General features: G+C 49.1%; 1 protein-coding gene across 1 annotated transcript in view; it reads right to left on the minus strand.

Moving 5' to 3' along the window:
* Cfap46 (cilia and flagella associated protein 46) overlaps positions 1-24,964 on the minus strand; it is an 80,805-nt gene that overhangs the window by 25,399 nt on the left and 30,442 nt on the right. Inside the window, exons 23-37 of the mRNA XM_055608895.1 lie at positions 21,300-21,431; positions 20,606-20,768; positions 19,179-19,251; positions 16,502-16,640; positions 16,072-16,255; positions 12,701-12,872; positions 11,879-12,084; positions 11,127-11,369; positions 10,738-10,887; positions 8,156-8,304; positions 7,360-7,458; positions 6,007-6,139; positions 4,882-5,028; positions 694-894; positions 474-580 (exon numbers count right to left, since the gene is read on the minus strand). Of these exons, the coding sequence (XP_055464870.1) occupies positions 474-580; positions 694-894; positions 4,882-5,028; positions 6,007-6,139; positions 7,360-7,458; positions 8,156-8,304; positions 10,738-10,887; positions 11,127-11,369; positions 11,879-12,084; positions 12,701-12,872; positions 16,072-16,255; positions 16,502-16,640; positions 19,179-19,251; positions 20,606-20,768; positions 21,300-21,431 (2,298 nt within the window). The remainder of the gene's footprint in view (positions 1-473; positions 581-693; positions 895-4,881; positions 5,029-6,006; positions 6,140-7,359; positions 7,459-8,155; positions 8,305-10,737; positions 10,888-11,126; positions 11,370-11,878; positions 12,085-12,700; positions 12,873-16,071; positions 16,256-16,501; positions 16,641-19,178; positions 19,252-20,605; positions 20,769-21,299; positions 21,432-24,964) is intronic.

A 24,964-nucleotide genomic window follows, 5' to 3' on the forward strand; every position in this document is an offset into this window, starting at 1 on the left:
AAAACCATGTTGAAATGAGACTGCTTACAGACTCATTTCAGGACCAGCTGGTGGGATGCCATGTTTGCAGCACTTTCCAGAGAAGAAACAGAAGCAGAAACAAAGCAAGGATCCCTGCATCTGTGCTCACTGGGCTCAGAGCATTCCTTGGAAAGGACCTGTGAGTGACGTGTGTGGAAAACGAGGGGTTCCCTGACAGCCTTCCATGAGGCTCCAGGAGCCATAGGAAAGACACTGTAGAAACACGGGCTGGCTGGAAGGAAGCCCACGGCTCTGAGGAACACAGTGGAAGGGAGATCTGATCTTCGGAAGAGCCTGAGGATGTGTGGGACACACAGAGCAGGGAAGGAAGTCATGGTCCTGCTGGATTCGAGCCTTCCTGGGTTTGATACGAGAGAGAGCCTTTCTGGCATGGCATGAGAGTGTATGTGTCGTAGAAGCAGCCACAGCTTTGGTGTACCTGGTCTCATTACCTGGTCTCCAGATCCATGATGAGGCTTTCCAGTAGGGCTACTCGGTTTGGCCTTTCCTTCTGGAGGGTCCTGAAAGTATCTATGAGTTTCTGAAACACCTTGCAGATCTGGATGTGATGAGTATGTGTCACCATTTCACTCACCAGGGCCTGGGGACAAGACCTCAGCACACCCCTCTCCCCATTGCACCCCATGCTGTCTACTGGCCAGTCCAACTCACTGTGATTTCTTTTTTCCTTTCGTCAGAGGATAAGACTGCCTCAGCCAGAGTCAGGGTTGAATTGTACCAGAACTCCTCAGTTCCGCCTAGCTGCTGGGCCCTTTCGATCAAGAGCATAGCTTGCCCATGGTTCTTTTCCTTGTTGGCCAGCTGTGCTAGAAGCAGGAGGCACTGTGCTTCTTCGCATTTTTCGCCTAGCTCCTAAAGACAGGGAGAGATGATAAGTGATGGATATGTGGGCAGCTCCACTCAGGTTGGCTTGGCTACTCCCCGTGGGGTTGGAGTCCTTAGGAGTAGAAAGTGTGCCCTGGGGAGCCACAGTAGCCCACCTGTGCAGGATTACAGTCACAGTGGCAGCTCTTTTCTACCCTGCTGTATGAGGTTAATGGGCCCTTCCCTTGTGGAGGCTGCTGTTAGAATCAGCTTTACCATGTATCCTGGATAGTTTTATGTCAAGTTGGCACAAGCTATTATCATTTGAGAGGAGGGAGCCTCAATTACGAAAACGCCTCCATAAGATCGAGCTGTATACAAGGCTGTAGGACATTCTCTTAATTAGTGATTGATGGGCGAGGGCCCAGCCCTCTTAATTAGGATTGTGGGTGGTGGTCCTGGGTTCTATGAGAAAGTAGGCTGAGCAAGCCATGAGGAGCAAGCCAGTATGAAGTACCCTTTCATGGTCTCTGCATCAGCTTCTGCTTCCAGGTTCCTGGCCTATTTAAGTTCCTTTGATGACGAACAGAGATATGCAAGTGTAAGTCAAATAAACCCTTTCCTCCTCAAGTTGTTTTGGTCACAGTGTTTCATCACAGCAATAGCAAACCTAACTAAGATACCACGCATGGGTATCACTTAGCTGGGTCAAGTTATCAGTAGATGACCAGTGGTGGTTCTAACTGGACCTGAGGTAATTAAGGCCTAAATGTGGGCTAGAGGGTGTCTCTGGAAGAGGGTATTTGGTGATCTATCTGGGAAGTACAAAGCCAGCTCCATAGTCATCCAAGGTTCTTGCTGGAACTGATCTCTCTCTTTGCAGAGGACTTCCTGAGCTCAAGGCTGAAGGGCAAGTCCACGTGTAGATATTACTTGGTGCCCAGAAGGGTTCCCAGCAGCTCACAGCATCCATCCTCACTCATCCTGGGCATCTGTCTAACAAATGCCAGGGCAAATAATGCAATTTATATTGAACACAGAGGGAGGGAGGAGCACTGGACACTACGGTCCTCACAGTAAGAAAGTACAGGACATTGCTTTCTGGGAAAATGTGCAGCCCATGTGTATGTTCAGACAGAGGTAGACAGACGACTCTTGAAAACCTTGCTGAGACACAGGATGCTAGCACTGCCCTGTGATGTCGAGCAGACATAGGCAAGTTCTGGGAACATTGTGAACATCCCTGTCACGGTGGCTCACGTGATCTTCCCACATGTTCAAGTAGTATTGGCCAGTGGGAGAAACGAGATCAGGTGTGTGCGCAATCCTACCCAACATGTGTCCCACCTGGATTCCGTTGCCCTGAACAACCTCAACTTCCCTGTATTAGACTCCAGATCCACAGTATAACCTGGCTGTTTTGGGGGGGCAGAAGTGAACTTTTCTTCTACACAAAAGTGCCTCCAGGCTTCTGGACCAGATCCTGCCTGGAGGGTGCTGAGCTCCAAGGTGGGAGGGGCAGGGCCTAAGTGGGCCCAGAAATCAGGGCTAGCATACAGCTAACATTGGTATCAACCAAAGCTAGGTTCCGAGGATACATATCCTGCAGTTGCAGTGGGGCTGGGTACAGAGCAGAGCCCTTTACACAGAAAAGGGCAGTGTGGAACCCAAGTAGGACTGTTAGCCCAGAGGAAGAAGATGGTGGGAGAGGAGTTAGGGAGCAGGAGTAAGGTTGCATGGGATCCTGGTACTAAAAGTTGAAAGTAAGAAGGGAAAGTCCCTGGAAGAGTCATCCTCAGATGACAGGCAAACCCAGGTGATCAGGATGATGGACATGGCCACAAGAGAGGTGGTCCTCAGGTGATGGGTCAGGAAGGTGGGTGGAAGGAATCTGAGCATGCCTCGAGGGAGGAGAGTGACAGAAGAAGCAAAGGTGCACATTCACATCTACCCTGCCCCTACGTTAGCCCTGTCGTCTCTGCCTGGCTACAGTGAGTTACAGGGGAGGTGAAGGGGAGGAGGAGGAAGCCAGGTATAGATGCAGACTTCCAGGGCCACTGTAGTGGATTTCAGAGTGTCAAATGCCCAGAGTGCCGCCTGCCCGTCAGCTCACAGGCTCACAGTCATCAGCTCAGCCCCTTCTGGGACAGGTTATCTCAACCCTAGTGTACATAACCTGCCCCTCGCTGGTACGTGAACACCCGTCCCATCTGAGGGTTGTACACCTTCCCTGTGCTAGCTGGCTTATTTTTTTAAACTTTTTTTTTCTTATTTCTAAAACTTTTATTTTGTACAATTTATTCATTTTATATCTCATTTGCAGCCCTCTCCCTCACCTCCTCCCAGTACCAACCTCCCCCCTTTTCCCTCCCTAGCCCGTTTCCCCAGTCCACTGAGAGAGGGAGGTCCTCCTCATCTGCCATCTGACCCTAGCTTATCAAGTCTCATCAGGCCTGCCTGGATCCTCTTCCTCTGTGGCCTGACAAGGCCCTATTGCCAGGGGGAAGTGATCAAAGAGCAGGTAACCAAGTTCATGTCAGAGACAGCCCCTGTTCCCCTTACTAGGGAACCCACATGGAGAGTGAGCTGCCTATGGGCTACATCTGAGCAGGGGGCCTAGGCCATCTTCATGCGTGGTCCTTGGTTAATGCCTAAGTCCCTGTAGGAAGGACCCCTGGGCTCAGATTTTTTGGCTTTGTTGGTCTCCTTTCGTCATGCCAGCTAGTTTTATGTCAACTTGACACACAAACTAGAATTATTTGAAGGGAGGGAACCTCAACTGAGAAAATGCCTCCTAAGATCTGGCTGTAAGGCATTTTCTTAATTGGCGACCAAAGCAGGATGGGCCCAGCCCACTGTGGGTGGTGTCATCCCTAGGATGGTGGTGCTGGGATATACAAAAAAGCAGTCTGAGCAAGCCATGTGGAACAAGACAATAAGCAGTGCCTGTCATGACCTCTGCGTCAGCTCCCGCCTCTAGGTTCCTATCCTGATTTCCTTTGATGATGAACAGCAATGTGGACATGTAAGTAAAATAAAACTTTTCCTCCCCAACTTGCTTTTTGGCCATGCTATTTCCTAACATCAGTAGAAACCCTAGCTAGGATATGTTCCTCTCTGATACCTAAACATCTCATTGCTCTCTATACTTGAATGCTTGTTCCCTCCCTATTCCTCTACATATTTTCCTTCTCTGATATCTCCCTCCCTGTCACTTATTTGATACCCTGCACATCTCTTCACACTTGTCCCCTTTCCTGTGCCTGCACATCTGTCCCATTTCTGCCATCTGCACATTCATCTCATCTCTGACATCTACACAGCTCTACCCCAGCACCTGCACATCTGTCTGAACCCTGCTACTTACATACCTGTCCTGTCTGTAGTACCTGTACTCCTGCTCTCACTGGGTGGGCCAGAGCCTGTGCTCACAGCTTTCTGGTGTCACTGAATTTTTCCACCATCACTGAATCTTCATCTTTTCCTCGAATTCTTCAGAACTAGCCACAGGCTGTTTGTGTCAGGGTCTTAGCCTCATCTGTCCATTGAAGGCAATTTTAAGTCTGTCTGCAGGAGTTTGGTGGAACTATGGAGATTGTAACTTGGGAGAATGGCATCATTAGAGCAGACAACACAAACAGCTTCTTCTATCCAGACTGTCCAAAGCTCTTTGTCCATTGGGGACAGAGTCCAGGATAGAAAAGACCTACCAAGTGTAGTTTGGAACTTTGATAGTTGAGACCCAAAAGGTCAATCTAGTGAATGACTGGGCACTGGGACCCCAGGTCTGGGTGCTGTTCCTCTAATAGGCAGCTAGCACCTTAGAGAAGAGCAGCCAATGCTCCCAAGCCTATTGAGAGCTGGGCTCTGAGCAGTGCTCTATGGGGGAATGCTAACACTAGCCTTTGGGAACTCAGTGGAGATTCTGAGAAGTCACAGAAGCCCTCGATGTTCTCAGATGAGAACTAAGAACACATCTGAAGAGTTCAGGCCCAGGTCAAGATGGCTTCAGTGGAGATGGGTGAAGAGCCTTACCTGGAAACTCTGTTGGGCCTCTGACAAGAGCAGTCGTGCCGGTTGGTGCAGCTCCAACTCCAGCAGGACCTCCCCTTTGAGCATCCACAGCTGGGGATAAGATGTCTCGTGCAGGCCTTTGCCAGTCTCTGCATTTGTCTTCAAAACCTGTAAGACACCACGACCCTAAGATGCTCTGTCCCCGGTCTGTGTTCTGTGACGTGCTCTGGCCTAGAAGCAGGAACATCCTGTGTGAGCAGTGAGCCACAGGATGCACTGCCACAGGGACATGCCCAGCATGCCCTACTCAGAACCTCAAGCCTTTGGCCTCTGCTTGTTTGGCCTCTGACACACCCCAGGCCTTTGGGAGCCTTGTCTCTCCCTGTTTATCCTTCCTACTCTTCTGATGCTGATGCTAACAGCTGCTGAGCTGCCTGGCTTGGTAGGTGTGGCTTTCCTTCTGTGAATGGAGCTGGGAAGCAGTTGGGAGCCTGCAACATCCCCCACCCCCACTGTGATCAAACTGCAGCATTGACCCTTGACTGTTCTGAGCCCCTGTCCCATAACAAACCCCATGTTGGGCACATTCCACCATACCCCAATTGCTAGCTTTAAAGTGTTCACAAACAGCTGGTCCTCTGAGGAACCAAGGCTCTCCAGGAGGGCTACTAGCTCTTCTGTGCATGGACTCAAGGGGACGGCCAGTTAGTGATGAGACAGCAGGGGCTTCAAGAGTCTACAGACCCCCCCTTAGATGCACTCTGCGCCACAGGAAGCCTCTCTCTTTTCACTCCCCTTTGCCCAAGCCCAGGGCCCTTCAGCATTTTAGGCGAGCGTTCACCGAGTATGCGGCTGCTCAGGCCCCAAGTGACCTGTTTTACATATAATTTTTGCCTTCCCTGAGGCAATCCAGGGTGTCAGGGTGGGGCATACTTGATTAGATCTCTGAGTTTCCCATGAAACCATGCCTAAGAGTGTATACAGCAAGCTCTTCACAAATTAACTGTGGTTTTTTGACTCCTGGGGCAATCCTATGCTACACCGAACCATCGTCATCTCTGGGTTTCAGATCCTGCTTGTGGCAGAGCCGGGCTAAGTGAGTGCCGCCTCTGGGCTATGGATCCTACTGTGGCAGTGCCAGTCTACCTTGTCTTGTGCTGTCAGTGGCTTCACTTCTTCTGAGCGGGATGTATCCAGCTGCTCCTGCGGGACTGGTACGCTTTTTGTTATCACTCGCTCCTTGCTCTTCTCTTTTTTAAATGCAATCTCTTTTCTGCATCTAGTTGAAGCAAAATAGCACTGTGTAACAGAAGAACCGCAATGGCTGGCAGCAATTTCATTAAATTTCATTAAATGAAATTTAATGAATTTTAATGAAATTAAAGTTTCATTAAAGTCAAAGAAACACAAGTTAACCCAGCCAGGAAAGCCATGATTCACACATGCCTACAAAAACCAAAAGCCTCCGGTTGGGCAGCAAGTCTGGTTCCCAGGATCACACTTGCAGCCTGTTTTCTCTGGAACTGTCTGGCAAGCTGATGTGTAGTTGAAAGAGCTCCTCCAACCTAATGTATTTAGGACAGAACTGCCTCCGGTAAGCCCTCCAGAAAGGTAAAACTGCTTGACATTCAGGGTTTCCCATAGAAGCGGGGTGGTGCCTCCACCCATGGGTGCTCCTTCTACCTCACCTCCTACCAGAGGTTGGCCAGAGTCAACCACCATACCGCAGCCAAAGAGGTTGGTGGGTATATCACCGCATTCAGCCTAGCCTGGCCAAATTCTCAGGCACACAAAGCTTCTGCTCATCAGGACATCCAACATTTTCTACCCCAATGCTGTCTCTTCACAGATCCCCAAACTTGATTACCCCAACTGCCCAGGACTCTTTGACTATGTGCACTTGGAAATGAGGCCTCTCTGTATTTCAGCCCTGGTATCACCAGTGGCAAAAACCCTTCCTGTCAGTCTGAGTCATCCTCCTTCCTCTGCAGCCCATCCGCAGTGTTCCCCACCTGCAGTGCTCCCCACCTGCAGTGCCATGCCACATAACAAGATCTCCGAGTAAACCCAAGAATAGGAAGAGGCAGAAGCCTCTTTCCGTCTTGGCAAATGCATTTCTGAAACCCATCTGAGGGCAGAAGGGACTCGGCAAACACGCTCACAGTCAGCCCAGGGAGATACAGATAAGTGAGAATGCTAACAGCCTGAAGATGGTTCTGTGGACAGGTATTTGCTGCCAAAGGCTGCAGAGTGAAAAAGTGTATGCCCCACAATTACATTTTCATAACTGACCAGGTGTGCAACGGCAAAGCCCCAGAAGGGATTATTGCCAAGGGATGGGGACTACAGTGATGTCTATTCTTTTCTGTACCTGTTTTCTAAAATTTGCACAATGAATATATAATTATTTATCAAGGCGGGAGGGAAGCCAAGTTCCGGAAATTAACAATAATAGGACTATGTATGCATTCTTATGTATTCTTTGGTCTCTGAACATACCTGGCCTGCTCCATGTCTCCAAAGTATGCCTGTCCAACCGCCTCTTCATGATGAGCTGCTGCGTAGTGCAGCCTCAGGTCAGAACACACTTGTGCAAGTCTGAGGGGAAAAGAGGGGAGGAAGGAGGCACTGTCTCAGAGGATGCTGTCGCTGCCAAAGGAAGTGGTGCTGGATACGGTGCACATTATCAGAGCTGCTAAACTAGAAGCGTGCCCTTCGGGGTTTCAGTAATTTATAAAGCTAACCCTGCTAGGTGGGTCTACGACACTTCAGATGGCAATTTTCAATACTATTCACTCACATGTTTTACTCACTGTGTGTACATTTGGGAGCACGTTTAGAGGTAACAGTCATTTGTCCAAATCCTGCACACCCCTGCCAGACCATGCCATAGCTTCCAGCAAGAAACTTAAACTGAGCTTTTGTTTAAAGCACTTCATTTGGACATAGTCAGGCGAACACACTCAAGCATTATCTGTGTATTCCTCCTCTCCAGAGTAAGCCCTGTCACCATGTTCTCTATCACTCTCTCTTCCCTTTTCCCTTCTCCTAGACTCTTGTCAGGAAGTCCAGTATCCCTTGATCTTTAAACACCTCAGTGTGCTCCTCCTTAAAACAAGCTATTCTCAAAGGATCAGTTGAATTTTTACAATGACGATACCATTCCATTGTCTGGCAGTCTTAGGGGTTTACTATGTACACAGCTACAGAATTAATGTCTAAGGTGCTGTTTGTTTTTGTATCGGTTTGGCCAAATTGCCACGTTCACCGCTGCAGGTAAAGGAGGTGTACCAACCGCAGGTGGTAGAGGTCTGCCAGGCTCTTGCTCTCCACCACAGCATCTGCAATGAGCACACCCAGCTGCAGGACCGGGATGCTGAGCTCATGAAGGGACATCTTCTGCAGGGCTTTGGCCAAGTGGTCTATGTAGTACAAACTGTACATCTGTGTGAACACGTGGAAAACAGGTGTGGTCACAGGCAGAGGTAGTGCACTAGTCCCCTAAAGTGAAGGTTAATGTTGACTGTCAACTTGACATGATCTTGAATCACCTTGGGGACAAGTGTCTGGGTATGCCTACGAGAGATGATCCAGATTAGCTCAGAGACTCTGAGTGTCTTTTGTAACCTTATCTTGACATGGTTAGACGAGGTGAGGAGATCCACACTAAGTGTGCACTAGGGTCTTGGTCTGAATAATGAGGAGAAGGCTAGCTGGACATGACCATATTCGTTGCTCTTTGCTTCCTCAAGGTTGATAGATTGTGAAGAGCCGCCCAAAGTTTCTGTTGCCATGACTTCCCCACCGGGATAGCCTGCCCCCTCAAACTGTGAGCCAAAATAAATGCTTTCTCCTTGAAGTTGCTTTTGTCGGGTGTTTTGGTCACAGCAGCAAGAAAAGCTAACTAATACACCTAGCTTTTCCAGGCACAGCGCCCAGCACTCAGCAGGTCTTTGTGGGATACTCTCTTCCCTATCCACCATTACAGGTCTAGCTTTACATATGCAATGCTGTGGTTGTCAACACCAGGGTGTCGTTAAAGATCATCACCAGGGACACATCCATTAATTCATTGATTTTTTGTGTTCTACTTAATTTGTTTCTAATTAAAACCGATGATCTGCCAGATGCAGAATTTCTTTGTGTACATGTACAACTGGGTGTCTGGAGAAAAAGGGCTAATGCCTCCTGTGGTGCTGGGCCTGGTATATGGCATGTTGGAGACATTAGATGAGCTGTATTAAACACGAGTTTCTGGTAACTAAATAGTGAACAGGGTAGAGAAAAGCATAGGGCTGAGATCTGGGAGATCTGGGGGAAGATGATGGCCTGGCCTGTGGGCACACTGCCCAGGATTAGTGGCAAGGCCGGGAGGCTCTTGACCCCTGCACATACAGATCACGTGCATTAGACTAAATCCAAATCTGACACTAGGCTATGCAGGTGGAGAATATTTGTAGGATACAATCTATGACCTCAGAAAAGGAAACAATGTTGTTTTTTTTTTTTTTTTGTTGTTGTTGTTTTTTAAAAGGACACAAGGAAGCACCAGTCACAGAGGAAAAGGTTCCTAATTTCCCTAACACTAAAGTTAACATTTCTACACAGAAGGGAAGGCAACTCTCGAATTAACCAGCTGTTTATAGGGCTGTTTAGAGGAGCATCTCTCTCAGAACAGGCCTGTGCTTTTCTTCAACTCCATAAGAAAAACAGGAAATTTGCTAAATTATGGTAGTGTGCTGGACAGATACCTCAGAAAAAGGAAGGGCCTAGGACATGCTGACCGGGCATCCAGTACTTCGCTGTAGTCATCGGAGATGCCATCACTTGCATGCTAGTGCTGGCTGGCAAGATGTGGGCAACAGGAGCTCTCCCACCAGGGGCGGGGATGGAGCTCACGACAGTATCCCTGGCACGCAATTTGCCAACTGGCAATATTCATCATCACGGCGAAGTTCCCTACACCGTGGTCTGGAAGCATGGGCACCAGGGTTCACGGATACTTCATTTGTAAGAACTGCAAACACTTCCTGACTCTTGTCAGGAAGTCCAGTATCCCTTGATCTTTAAATACCTCAGTGTGCACCTCCTTAAAACAAGCTATTCTCTAAGGATCAGTTGAATTTTTACAATAAAGATACCATTGTCTGGCCATCTTAGGGGTTTGCTATGTACACCAAGGCCTGTTCACTGCAGCAGATACTGTAGCTTTGAAAGGGTCTAAAATAGCTATCCCCAAACAGCATGGGTGAACCCCACCAACCTATTGGCCAGGAGGAATATGCCAAACAATTCCACTCCTAAGAAACCCCAACCAGACAGAAGAAGGTAGGCAGAACCATGGGGTCCTAATACATGGAACTTCTCCATGTCAAGAGTGACTATGCTTTGTGACCAGGGTGAGGCGCTGCGTAAGATATAGGCCTGAGCGTATAATCTTGGAGGGCTCTACAAGAACTGGATTTGCTAGAGACTGTGTGGCCTTGGTGGTAGAGTTGGGGTGGGGTGAGGCATACAGGGGCCTGCTGATCCTGTGATTCTTGTGGTCATGGCTGTCTGGTTTTTGGAGACTTGTTCATCATGGCTATGACAGCTGACAGAAGCAGTCCCAAGCCTAAGCATGGGTACTTGGGTATGGATGCAGTGGGAGGGGGGATTCTTGTAGATGTTGGCAGCTGTTTGGAGCAAAGAGGTGAGGATGAGAGGGCGCTTTGTGGCTATGGGTACTGAAGGTGGAAAGCTGCTCTGGTTTGACACTCACTGTGAAACTCCTGTCTCATGGGTCCCTCTTTGGCAACATGTGCAATCGAAATGCCAGCTGTAATTTTAAGGGAAGGAGGTTGGGCTTACTGGCCCTGTGGTGGAAGATCCACTCACCGGCTTCTGGAAACTTGTGGAGTTGATGGTTAAGTCACTTCTGTATGTCTTGAACACAGAGAGCAGATCCTCAGGGCAGGAGTAGGAGGCCCATTCTTCTATGCTGGTGGGGACATCATCAGGTGCCTTGATGGAAGCTGGGGTTGAAATCTGTGAATGAGAGAAAGCAAGGTTTACTATAAAACGTGGAGTCCTGAGACGGATGCCTCTGTGGCCCAGCATGGAGGTGGAGAGGACAGGCTGCCAACCTCTAGCACAGTTTGGAGGCTGTGGCCCAGTGGTAGGGACACATGGGGAGATCATAAGACCCACAGTGTGAATGTGCTGGGGTTGGGGTTCAGGCTCTACCTCCTGTCTCAGGCGAGAGACACACCATGTAGGTCACTCACCGGTTTCGTGTCTTTGACTTTCTCCTTCTCCTTTTCCTTCTCCTTCTCTTTTGCCTTTTCCTTCTCCTTCTCTTTCACCTTTTCCTTCTCTTTTGCCTTTTCTTTCTCCTTCTCTTTCACCTTTTCCTTCTCCTTCTCCTTCTCTTTCCCCTTTTCCTTCTCCTTTTTTGGCAATAACAATTGTGAACTAACTGATTGTAAAGTTTTTTCTGGAATTAGTTTTCCTCCTTCTGTCAAGGAAATCTGGGGTTGGGGGCAGGGGGAGGAAAGAAAATACCAATTGGGAGCATTAAAAATAGTCTGGGTCCCACCTTTCTGTACTTAGTTGGAGATAACTCTTAGATCTGGGAGTGCTGCTCAGACAAGGTCAAACCTGGGAGCCTCCACTGCACAGAGCAAATGGCCTGGTCAGTGATACAGACCTACAGGTTTTTGTGGTGGAGAGACAGCAGAGATAAGGTGGGTTTGGGAAGCACCCTCTTCAAAGATCCTCGATAACACGAGTGTGGCAGGGCCTAGAGAGATGTTGACGGGTCTTTCAGCACAGAGAAAAAGGTGAATAGTGCAGAGAGAGATGTCTACATGCTTCTCAAAGGCCTTTACAGAGCACCTGGGAAGGCTCTGACTTCTTTGCAAATAAAAATGCTATTATAATTTCCCAATGGAGACAGCAGCAACAATCCCTTTAGAGTCTGCTCCCAGGGGTTGGAGGATGGGGTTGGTTTAGCACTGTATCTTCAGCCTTCTCTCACCTGCCAGATCTGCCTGAGGAAGCTGTAGGCCATGAAGCAGTCATCTTCATAGGAAGAGCAGCTTGGGGACGACATCAAGGCCCGCAGTATGTGCACACGGGCCAGGGCCTCTAACTGCCTCACACTTCGAAACTGGTCCAAGGAGACTGTCTCCAGATTTGAGAACATTCTATTCCCTGTTAGAGACTGGTCAGGGGAGGCCTGTCCTGCATGGCATGGTGGGAGTGAGTCTGTGGCCATGAGCAGGATTAAGGCTCCTGCAACCCCAGGAATTTTCCCCCTCCTGGCCTGTTATAACACTCCCCAGCCACCTGTCCAACAGATACCTAAGTGGTGTGCTTCTGCCTACCCGAGCCTGGAGTTTCTCCAACAGGACTACCTTCCTGGCAACCTTCCTGTGTCCCAGACTTCTCTCTCAGAGTCTGGGAGTCAAGGAAAGCCATTTTTCTGGGATGCAAATGGCTGCTGGCCTTGGGCTTTGTATTCACGGGGGTGCCCCGCTGGCGTCCTGAAACCTCTATACCAGATAGGCTATAGGCTGACCTGCTCTGTTTTCTTCCTAGCTGGGTTATCGTGCTATGATCAGTTGTATGGGTTAAATGCTGAGGGGGCAGGATTGTAGCTATCAAGTATGCACACAAGTACTGGCATTTTCCACCCTCTCCCTTCCCCAGCGCTTAACTGCTGAAAGCCAAGATTGAATGCACATCTGCATCGGAGGACATTGTGGCCCAGCAACAGTCCCACTATGTCCTACTGTCTTGGGCCTCTATAGGGCCTACAGTAGAGCATGTCAGGAGAAACTGGCATGGTCGCCCTCACCTTCCTTCTTGGTATCTGGCTCAGGGGAGTCTTCTGTGGGCTTCATGGAGAGCAGAATGCCGATTGCCCAATCGAGGTGGATGACCACGTCTTCCAGGGGGTAGTGCTTATAATACAGCCACTCACTGAACTCCACGATGTAGTCTACCTTCTGCCAGTTGTTCTCTGGTTTCTTTGGGACGAGACAGAAAAGCACCATTAAGGTATGACACTAATCAGGTCAGTGTGCCCTGGATTGGCAAGGGGAATCCACCGATGGCAGCAAAAGACTTGATGATTCATGTTGCCACCAAGACTCCCTGACGGGCTCCCAGCTGTAGACAGAAGTGTGATAGGAAAACAAGAGTTTGGTAAAGTCCTCTCTGGTCTTCTGAACCTTTTGCAAGTGCATCCTACCTGTCCCACTGGCCCTTGTATTTACTGACAACCACTCAAGACTCCATTACAAAAGGGAATCCTGAGCAGGGCTGCTAGCAAAGCAGTCTGGCCAATCTGAAGCCTTGAAGGGGTGGTTCTGGGGTTAATCCCTCTACTGAGGGCCTCTACCTCCCTCTCCAGGCATGCACAACTTTTGTCTAAACTAGCAACAGCTTCCATGGCTCAGTGTGGGCCTGCGGGAGGAGGTGTCAGAGAAACTACAGCCAAAGATGTGGCATGGCACACACTTGGCCTGTGATCATTGAAAAATGCGGGCCAGCCTTGAAAATGAAAGGCTCGGGCAAGCCCAAAGCTTTAGTATGCTGACCTGCTGCACACTTCCTTCCTTTCCAGGCCTCGTCCTTGGCCCATTTTCAAGGCATCACCCCCACACTTTTCAGGACCTGGAGTCACGGTCCTCTCACCTCTGTTCCTGACTCTGTGGCTTTTCCGAGTGCTTGCCTGTACCCTCTCATTAACTGGGAAATGAGCATCTGTATGAGGCTACTCCATGCTCAGCCTTGCATGGGGCTCAAAGGAAAAACAAACAAACAAACAAACAAACAAACACAAACAACTGCTGCAGGTCAGGCAGGACATACCAATCTAGACAAGGATGTTGTTGGCAGCAGGAACAGGCCTCATGATGGAGGAGAAGAAAAGCCTCTGGGAGAAGAAAGTGTCACAGGAGATGGGGGTGGCATCCCTGTTAGGGCTTGAACCCAGGTAGGGTGCAGGGCCTAAGGTAGCCCAGTAGAAACTGAATCCCAGTGGAGAAGGGAGGAGGCATCCCATGGAGATAAGAGAGAGTCCACAAAGAGCCATGGACACCGTAACTTAGATAAAAGCTGTGCAAGCATGAAGAAATGTGTATACCTCAAGAGGAGCTAAGAAGGGAAAGGAAAATCATCTCATCAAAAGGTACAAGGCTTAGAGGAGAGTCTCCATCTAAAGAATGAGGCCGGATCTGCCTTCTATACACAAACTAACTCAAAATGGACAGGCCGCCTGGATAGAAGGTCTGCAGTCACAATCCTCAGGAGAGAACAAAGGATGTATCGTCCTGAGTTTGCCTCAAAATGGTCCCTCTGATATAATATCATAAACATAAGTGACAAAAGATGAAATAGAAATTGACCTCCTCATAATTAAAAACTTTGTGCTGTAAGCAATACTAAGAAAAAATGTAGTCCAAGAGGTCACAACCTGGTGGCTCTTCTTTAGCTAAACACAGAGCCACTGTGTGACCCATCAATTCAGCTCCTAGGTACATTCTCAAGGGAACCACAGGTTTTTTTTTATCATAGGTCCATAAAAAACTGTGCACACAAGTTCACAAACACCCACTCACAGGAGCCAAATGATATGAGAAACAACATAAGAGCCCAACAAACAACTAAAAAGCTAGGTGTATGTGTGCCAATGGAGTGTTGCTTAGTTACAAGAAAGAATTCAAGACAGCCACATAATGCAATGTGACTGCAACAGATCATGTTTAGTGAAAGAGGCTAGATGTGACAGCCTCTTAGAATCATAATTCCATTCTATGAAAGGTCAGCACAGCACACTGGGTCAGTGATCCCTGACCCAGGAAGGCTTGGGGAGAAGAGTGAGTGCTAACAGAGTTAGTTGGGCAGGATGATGGAATATTCTTAAAACAGATTGTTCTGATGACATTGCATTATGCCAAAGAAAGAAAGGAAGGAAGGAAGGAAGGAAGGAAGGAAGGAAGGAAGGAAGGAAGGAAGGAAGGAAGGAAGGAGGGAAGAGTTAATTCAAGGAGCTGGGTAGATGGCTCAGTGAATAAACTGATTATTGTGCAGATGTGAAGATCAGAGTTTGAGACCCCAGAACCCACATAAAACCTGGATGCGATAGTGTGCATCAGCATGCCTACAGCAAGATGGGCGGCCAAGACAGGAGAATGCCCAGAATCAAGCAAGGCACATGGTGAGGACTAGCACATGAGGCTCCGCTGATCTCCACAGGCATGCCGAAGCATGTGCATGTTCATATCGTACACAAGAACACACACACATATTTACACGCCACATACATCTCATATACATGAGCACATGTAAGTAATTAGTAAATGACCAAAATCAAGGACAAGCCTTGAGGTCATTCAAGAAAGACATAATTTCTATGTCTAGCTGAATGTGTTGAAGTTCTCTGCTCTTCCTCTAGCACAACCTGGTGGCTTCCCCTTCTCAGGGGGCTGCCCATCCAGCTTCCTCAGTGAGATGTCTACTTATTGCCTGACCCTAAAACCCAAGCAAGAAAACTTACGAACGACCAGTTACTTGGTCTACAAGAGCAAAATGAGGGGCTCTGTAGCCACCTGCACTAGTGTTAGGTCCCTGAAGCCACAGCCTGTGCCCTGAGATGGGCCTTGCTCCCTTGCTGGGAGCTGCCCTGGTCCTTGCAGCAGCTATGACCTCACAGCAGGGATATGCTTAGGGTCTGTGAAATAGTCTAGCCTTCTGAGATGTCTCCTCATACTTCAGACCTCTCAGTTCAGAGGCCCAGGACACCACTGGTCCCACAGTCATGACCTCAGGTATCCCCTTGTGGTCCTTGCTTATGAGAACCACTGTCATCAAGTCTGAAACCAGAGCCCCTCCCATTCAAGTGTACCACTTGAGTGTCTGGGTTGGACTTTTGGTAGTGTGGACAACAAGACCTGCCTGCCCTGGCCCTGCTTGCTCAGCATCCCCAGGCTCTTAGAGAGCCCAGACATTTACCTTGGGGCTCTCCCCACACTCTTCTTTCCAAGATGGTGACTAAAGGATGAATCAGCAGGAGAGAGTCTCCAGCCTCAACCAGGGCTTACTACATAATGGCTTCCTCTGAGCTGACCCAGCAAGACCCCACTTCTTAAGCTTTCCATATGATTATCTCCATAACCGAGAGATAGATCCACCCACCATCACCAGCATGGACGCTGCACAGACCTGCAGTGCCTGGATGGCATTTTGATAGCAGGTGAACTCTCCATTGATGTTATTTGAGTTCTGAGCCATACGGTACCACATGCTTGCCAAGTAGTCTTCGCTCTCATCCTTGAACTTCTGAATTTCCATGGTAAAGTTCTGGCCAAGTTTGGCCTTCACCATAACCATGTGTTTGAAAATCAAGCTGGAGAATAAGAAAGGATGGGTCAACACCGGGACGGTGAGGCACTAAGCTTACACATGGCAGACGGAACTACCACTGTCTGCATTCCTGTCGGCAGGGATGGGACCAGATAGGGACCTTGCTGGGGCTTTGGGCTATATATCTGGTTCTTATTGGGGAGGTGAAGTCCTTCAGTGGAAAGGGGTGGCGGGGAAGCCCAGATGAGGCAGCGCAGAGAGCATCCCGGGAGGTTAAGAGGGCACTCACAGGCGGTGGGCTGTCCTTGGCAGCACTTGCACGGCCTCATCCAGCACCTTAAGGCCCATCTCCCAGTCATTATTGTCGGCATGGATGTGGAAGAGCAGGCTATAGAGTGCAGCACGGAGTGTGAGGTCTTCCTCAGACCCTGGGGTAAAGAAGAGGTGGGGTCTCAAGGGCCTCACGTCAGCCAGCTCCTTGCCAATTGCCTTGGTGCCCCCTGACTTCTTACTCCACACCCCTTATTTCCTCACAACCCATGTCACAGTCTTCCATTCATACACAAGTATCAGAAGGCTAGAAGCTGCCCTGCAGGCTGGTGGTAGATCAGTGTGGCTCCTGCCTGTAGCTCACCATGCTTAGGCACCCCTCTGCCTGAGAGAATCAACTCCAAGTGCCCCTTCTGGTCTCCACCACTCTGTACTGGCTTTGAGGACCTCTCTCTAACTCTCATGGAGTCTCTTGGTCGCCCAGTGCATAGTCTGAGAGGGTCAGGGTGCCAGAGTTTCTGAGTCCTCAACCCCCCATAACTTCTCCCTTCTTAGAAAGCCTGTCACTTTTCTTTTAATTTAAAAATAAGCAACACAACCATGAGAAAATAGAAATCCATTCTTCCCTCTGCCCATGCCGTAACATTCAGGGAAGGCTGCAGTCCTTGCTGCCAGACTTGTCACACATCTCCAGGGCCAATCCTGGCACTGAGCATGAAGGTGAGTCTTGCCGGCAGTGGTTGGTGGGGGGGGGGCGCCTCTTTTCCTTTTGCAGTGGTTCTCACGCTGAATGTTCTGGCATAGGGATGCTGAGTCAAGGGTTGAACATGCCTATGGCTGTTGGCACATGCTCGCTGAGAGATGACACCACTCACTGCTCAGGGTGGTGGCTTTGCTCTCAGACTCTTCTAATCCAAGATGGGCTTGAAAAGTATCCCTTGGATACTTCAGGACCTCATGGTTCCTTTATTTGAGTTTGTTCTCTGAATCTGCCAGCTGTACTGGAATGGGAGGGATGCTATATGCACACTCATTCTTAATCCTGTGGAGCCCAGCCTCCACTCTTTTCTTGGTTCCTTGTTGGTGCATTGGCGTGTATAGGTACATACTGGGTGAGAGACTTGAGGCAGAGACCCTGCTTGTCAAACCTCCCTGTCATTCTGCAGCAGAGATAGTGGACTCCCTTTCAGTACTGTCCTTAACATGTAGAAGCTCAGGTCCAGGCCTGAGGTGCATGCTGGGGAGAGGGAGCAAGGGTTGGGAGAGCTGAGCCCTGAGCCAGAGGGCTGTCCCCATCTGACTAGCTCTAGTAGTTGATGGTTCTTTGACCACATTTGATGTGAGAAATTCCTATAGCTGCCACGTTGGATATGAGGATCTCTGGCATTGTTATTCCTTAATTTTCTGACTTTCAGTTGTGTATTTGTTGTTGCCTGTTTGAAAGTGTGCCTCCTCCTACAGAATATCTGCTTGCCTGATTTTACCTTCGGATGCTTTTCATCTGGAATGGAAGGTGATTTTGTCATTGTTGTTTGTGTGATTGATAGAGAGTTTAACTGTGTAGCTCTGGCTGTCCTGGAACTCACTATGCAGGCCAGGCTGGCCTCTAACTCACAGGGACCTGCTTGCTTCCACTCCCTGAGTGCTGGGATTGAAGGTGTGTGATACTACATCTGATTCAGAATGGGAGGTTTTTTTATTTTGTTTCATTCTTTATTTTATTTTATGTGTATAAGTTTTTTTTCTTACATGTGTGTCTGTGTACTACATGTATGACTATGACAATGGATCAGATCACCTGGAATTGTAGTTACAGGTGGTTGTAAACCATTGTGTGGGTACTGGGGATCAAACCTGGCTCCTCTGGAAAAACATTAAGTACTCTTGACGGCTGAGCTATCCCTCCAGCACCAAAAATGGGAAAATTTAGTCATGGGATTCCTGACCTATCTAATGATGGCTTCTAAGGATGATGGCAGTTTGGCTTGTAGCTTCTGTCTGGCATCATATTTAGCAAACTAACTCAACTAGCATCATGTCCCCTTGCAGTATGAGCTAGTCCTGCCTCTCAGACTGTTTTCTGTGTTGTTTTTCTTGCAATGTTTGCCAATATCCTAAACTCTAGGGGTTCATTACACTGTTCACTTACATACGGCCTCGCTTTTGTTCTTAATTTTAAATCAGTTTTGCCTATGAATAGACTAACATGCTCAAGGCAGGGCCCACTATTCTATTCCATAGTGCTGAAAAGCTGCCAAATAATACACACAGGGCTCTTGATTGACAGGGAATCTTGTCCTGAGAAGAAAATGTATTCTTTTTGAAGACTTGAATGGTACTGGATGTCATTCTGTTGTTCTGAGGTCAGAGTGGTGTTCCCTTTTCTTTGTTTTGCCACAGAGTGTATCTCCAAAATTGTTTATAGTAGAAAATATGCTTAAGAGGAAGACTTAAGACTCCTCTGTCTTAAGGTCATATGGGAAGGCTCTCCACTTTCGTAGGGTTAAGGGCTGGACTGAGGGTTCTCTGCTTTATAGGCTTCCATAGGCTCTTAAGGCAAGACATCAAGTAACAAGCAGATGTACTCATGGGCACAGTCACGATCGAAGCGCCTTGTGTAAAACACGGAATGCTCAAACTTCCAGAGCCTTCCCTTTCCTATTGGCCCCTCAGCTACCAGCGTGGGAGGAACTGACCTTCAAGTGCTATCCCTCCGCCCTGGAAGTCGGATGTTGGCCACTGGTGTAGGAGCAGGGTTTTCTCTATCCCCTTAAGTGAAACAAACAAACGGCACTTCTTAGAGGGGACTATTTGTTCCTGCATCTTGGTCCTCATTAGTGTCAGTCAAAACCAAAACCAAAACCCAAACCAAAACCAAACAAATAGCCAAAACTAAAAAATCAGAACTGTCAAGTCACAAAGAGTTAAGCACATAAGCCGTACGTGCCACATGCACACAGCACCACACATGCATACCACACCGTGTGCCGTATCATACACGCCCCACAGCACACAGAGACCGTACCACAACATTCTACGCACACCGGAACCTCCTGCGCCATACACATATGATGCCATAGCGCACAACACTGTGCCACACACTCTCGTACCATACAAAATACACCACAGAGTGCACACAACGCCGTACGACGTACAGCATTCCCGTATATACCATAGCATAACATAGAACCACACACATATCATACCACACAACACATACCAGATTGTAAGAACACCAGACATTGAACACACACACACTGTACTGTAACCAACATATGCCACATTATACATATACACCAAACCCTATACCACACACACTCCACCTACAATCCAAACTCCGTGTGACAGACATCACATACCATACAACATGCATTATCCACGTATTCCATCAAAGCACAACACACACATGCATCACATGTCCCAGATACTACACAGCCCACTTTATATACACACATCCAGCACACAGACTAGTCCCCTAACACAATCTAGTTATTTTCAATGATGTGAGACATGTTAAATCAATGGAATAAAAAATTTAGGAAGAAACTTATGGGACAGAGTGTAAGCAATGCTTGGAGGCAACCTAACAGCTGTGACTACCCTCATCAGTACAACAATCAACCCTCAAATCAATACTCCACCTTCAATTCTCCAGATAACAGAAAAAGAATAAACTCTGAACCAGAAGAGGGAAAGACGTAAACAAAACTGAAAATAGGGGAAAGCATGTCTTTAAAAATGGTTTAAAAAGAAGAGGGGATTTGAGAGAAGTCTGGACCAGGGGGAAGGAAGGTCAGAGGTCGCCACTTGGGTTGGCCAGGAACCTCCTGCCTCTCTGGGAGAGTGTTGTTATCCAGCAGGAGAAGTTGTGTGGGAGGTGTCTGGTAGAGGTCATGCCCAGTGTGGCCCGCTGTCTTGTGGAGGACCAAGTCCCATGGGAGCAATGTCCCATGGGGGCTGTGTTCAGTGAGAGTTGTGTCCCACACAGACCATGTCCTAATCAAGCCATGTCCCAAGGCAGCCATACTCTGTGGGAGCCATGCTATGAAGCTGTCTTTTCAGCGCGTCTGGCCAGGCCTGAGGGTAAGGCTTCCTAGAACACTAGCCCGTGTCCCTATGGTACCTGCGTCTTGCCCTCTGTCTTGTTGATGATGGTGATGATTCGCTGGAGGGATCCCTTGGCCGTCTTCCTGTTGTTTGGTGAGAACAGAAGTGGGACCCATGTGTTCCAGTAGTGCCGGGCAGCCATCATCACTTGGAAACTGTTGTTTGCCAGGCCCCCAAACCTGCAATGACATGCCTCATCCACAGTGATGTTGACTGCTCAGGTTCTCAGCCACAGCCACAGCCACACCTTTCCCCTGAAACATCCAATCCCAGAAGTTTCTGTACTTTGTAGGAAAGTAGTGGAATCAGGGTGACACAGCTTTGGCACTCTATGACAGGCACCAAGGAAAGGGCAAGCCTGGCATACTTCCTCCTTAGCAAATTGTTTGGGCCAGGTGCTGCCCACATCCCAGGGCAATGATGGGTTCTTCTGGCCTGGCCTTTGCTGTGTCCACCTGCCCCCTGCTACTTAGGACCTCCTTGGTACCCACTCAGCTCACAGCTTTATTGGGCTTCTCCCGGTACTTCCCATGGATGTCCTGGTGTCTGTGAGCTCATCTGCATGACAGGATGTAGGCCGAGGCTTACTGGCACCGCCTGGTTCCTTCCTTGGGACTTGGTAATGTCCCACAGCATCACTGTGGCTCAACGCCAGTTTCCTCTTACACTCAGCCAGGTCAGCCCTCCCACCCCCACCTCCCGTTGCGTACCTGGCACTCTCTACAAAAGCCTTGGATGCTGCTAGCCGTAGCTGCTTCTTGCCTTTCAAGTTTTCCATGATGCTGCGGCCCTGGATGCAGGACACAGTACACAGCAATTCTGCTGCAAGCTTGGCATTAGTCCTGGAGAGGAGACGGCGATTTAGGGGAGAGGTGGGAAGTGATTCATGCTGCGCTCCACTCACTGCATACGCTGTCCCTTCACCCACGGTCCTGCAAGTGCATCCCAAGATGGAGGCGCATTCCTACCCCGTCCTGTGCCTTAGGGACTCGCCCAACTGGTTGCTGATGCAAGGCAAGTGACTCTGGCCTTCTGAGGCCTTTCTTGCCAGGGAACTGAGATGCTTATGTCTGGCCTGGGTATCCGAGATGGTTGCTGACGGGACAGTCTTTCAGTGCTTCCATTCACAGCGATACTATACAGTAAGGCCCGTGGCGGTTCCTGGGGATGCTCACCCACAGAGGGCTTCTGGGGATGTGAGAATCAGCTCTGTGGGTGGCTGACTGATGAGCTCTCTCTTACTCTTACGAGAGACCCCAAATCAGAACTAACTGGCAGAGTCCAGCAAACCCACAGACCATGAGACGGACTCCTTAACCATCTTTTAGACATTCATTTCTGGGGATCTTTCCATGCCTCAGTAGATTAGCAGAACCATCTGTAGGGCTCTGCCCTCAGCCAAGCTCTGGTTCCTGGGATCAAAGGAAAGTCTTGTCCCAGGCGATCTGCAAACTGCACTCGAGAGGGGCACACCGGTCTGCCGTACCATCTCAGAGCAGCACCACGGCTCCTCTGACACTGGTCTGGTTCCCGGATCCAGTGTAGCTGTGGTCTGGGCACACACAGCGTGAGGGGGTGTGGGGGTGCGGCAGGTGTGGGGTGGGCGGTGGAGGTCATGTCCCAGCTGCTCAGCTCAGCAGCACAAATCTTATTCTGTGAGTGATACGCTTGTTCTGGGACTATTTCCTGTGGTTCCTGCGGCTCTGAGAAGCCAGGCACCTGCTTACTAGAGCAAATGATCACGTGTGCTCCAAGGAGCCAGTAGAGGAAGGTGTATCTGGCCCTTAGCCTCGCAAGGACCTGCTGTACGGTAGGAATTTGCGGTCTGCAGGTAAACTGAGGCTAATTAAAAGCTTCTTCACAGTTGGTAGGCTGGTGTAAAGGAGGTTGAGACCTAGCCTAGGGAGTAACAGTTGGAAATTTTGATCTTTGTTATACAGGGCCAAAAGAAGAGGTGCATTGCAGCCAGCAGGGTGCAAAGGCAACAGTCACCAGGAGGTGGCAACAATGGTCTATAAAAGATTTCAGAAGGCCCAGTGAGTTACTCAGCATTCCCTCCTCCAGGTTTCCTGTTGCTGTTTGTGTGCATGGGCATCTCTGCTTTATTTTCTTTGTAAATGAGATTCAATGTAGAATCACTGAGTGTGCTAGCCTCGCCTGGCACTGTGCCCAACTCTCATCCTGTGCCCAAGCACGCTGTGGATGTGTGCATTGGCACAAACAACACATAACAACCCTTTCTGCAGATTCCCCCCCCCCCATTTTTTTTCTCCTAAGGATATCTTTTGAGTGATAGACGTGCATCTTGTACAGAGTTGAAAACCACCACCTCTGCCAGCTCTGATCTGACCCTACAGGGCTTGACTTCTAAATCTGCAGTCATCTTGTGCACCTGGCCTTGTCCATTTTCTCCAAAGAGCCTATGGTAAGTGGACTGAAAGCAACGAATACTGATCTTGAAAGCAACTCCCTAAAGTCTACCATCAAGGTGGAAAGCCATCAGTTATGGATATCGGTTAATAAACAACAATGTTTATTGTTTGGGCCAGCTGGAGTCAGTGACTTGATCCCTTGCAAAACTCCAATAAAGACTTCTATAAACCACCCTTCTCCTTCCCTATGTGACGCTTCCTGTGCTCTTCAACAAAGACAGGGGGGAGCCCTTTGTTGGACACATACAGATAGGACAGACAGACTCCCAGCCTTCAGGCAGGCCCAGATTTAGACTCATGCAACAGACAGACAGAGGGCAGAAGACATGGGGAGCATGAAGTAGAGGAGTAGAGGCATGAAGAGGGCAGAAGACATGGGTGCATGAAGTAGACCATGGAGTTCAAATCTGGACTAGTTCTTGGCTAAAGGACTCCGGGGGGAGGTGCCTTTCTCTCTTCCTTTGATGTGATGCTGATGTACTGTTTGTGTCCCGGAGTTAATCACTGGTGTGCATCATCCACGCAATGGTGGGGAAGGCAGGGGCAAGAGGCAGCTGGCCACACAGATCTGATGGGCAACAGAAAGCAGCGAGGGGGGAGTACCGGTGCTCTGCTGGCTTCCTCCTCTCTCCCTTTGTAATTCAGTCCCCTGCCCATGGGATGGCGCCTCCTTCGTTCAAGGTGGATCTGCCCTTCTTGGTTAAACTTCTCCGAGGACACCGTCACAGACAACCCTAGACATCTGCCTAATTAATGTCCTAGGTGCTTCTTAATACAATCAAGCTGGCAACTGAAATAAATTAACCACTACAAGCCTATCTATTGTCAACTTGACACCCAAACACATCACTTTAAGCCATAACATTCTACCTGGGAACTGCAGTTTCAAGAAAAAAAAAAAAATAGTGTTAGGATTCTATAGGGATGACTGGTGAGGACATCATGATTGTGCAGAGTTGGAATGCTGCAGACCCAAAGCTAAAATTATCTTGGGATATTCTTTAGTCCTCTTAAAAGCCACTCCTTCACCATCTCTGCATTTGACTTAACATGCTTCTACCTATAGGCCCATCTTTGAAATGTATTAGTATAAAAGACCCTGGATTCCACCCACCCAAAGCCAGGAATGTCTTCAGACAGCAGTTTCCTACTTGACTGCCTTCCTGCTGTTCCCACCAGCATGTTCAGGAAATACATTCATTTGTGGTTTTCTTTTGTTCTGTGACTAAGAGAACACAACAGCCTTCGAGGAGGAGCGCGCCGTTCTGAGCGATCTGAATCTCAAGCCCGGTTCCCAGGCGTGCCCACTCACGTCTCCCTTCGCTCTCACTCAGCAGCTGGAGTTACCATAATGAATCACGTGGGCTCCAGCAGCACCAGGGAGCCCATCCCTCCAAGTCTGCTACCTGCCACGCATGTAGCCTCTCTCTCGGGCTAGCTCCGGAATGCGTCTGAGGCTTTCCTCAGGGGGTTCCCCTGGTCCTGGCGTCTCCAATATCCTGGGGTCTCTGGTGCAACTTAAGTGTCACCTTCACACTTCGTGGGATGGCCTCTCAGGGTGTCCCTTCGGGTGTGTGGGGGGGTATTCTGCCACACGTTGTCTGGCCCTAATGGCCTCCAGAGCGTGGGTGCGAGCCTCTGTAAGCCTCACACTCTTGCATGTTGCCTGCCTGCAAAACCAGCAGCATGCGAGCCCTGCCGAGTTTTGGTGCTAGCCTGAGATGCAGTTAGGTCTGCGGTGGCCTATGCGCTGGCTGAATCCGGCTCCCCTAGACAGTTGTTCCTGAGCAGAGAGCGCTTTCAGTGTCATTTTCATACAAATCCGCACTTCCCAGGGCCCCTTTCCTGTGGCCTCTGTGGTTTTTCTCCAATGGCACCGATCTCATTAAGAACACAGCCGGTTAGCTTGGACCATCCTTATCAGCTCCCCCGAACCTGCTGCC

Source organism: Psammomys obesus, unplaced genomic scaffold, assembly GCF_907164565.1.
Source record: "Psammomys obesus unplaced genomic scaffold, mPsaObe1.curated_primary_1811, whole genome shotgun sequence".
Lineage (NCBI taxonomy): Eukaryota > Metazoa > Chordata > Mammalia > Rodentia > Muridae > Psammomys > Psammomys obesus.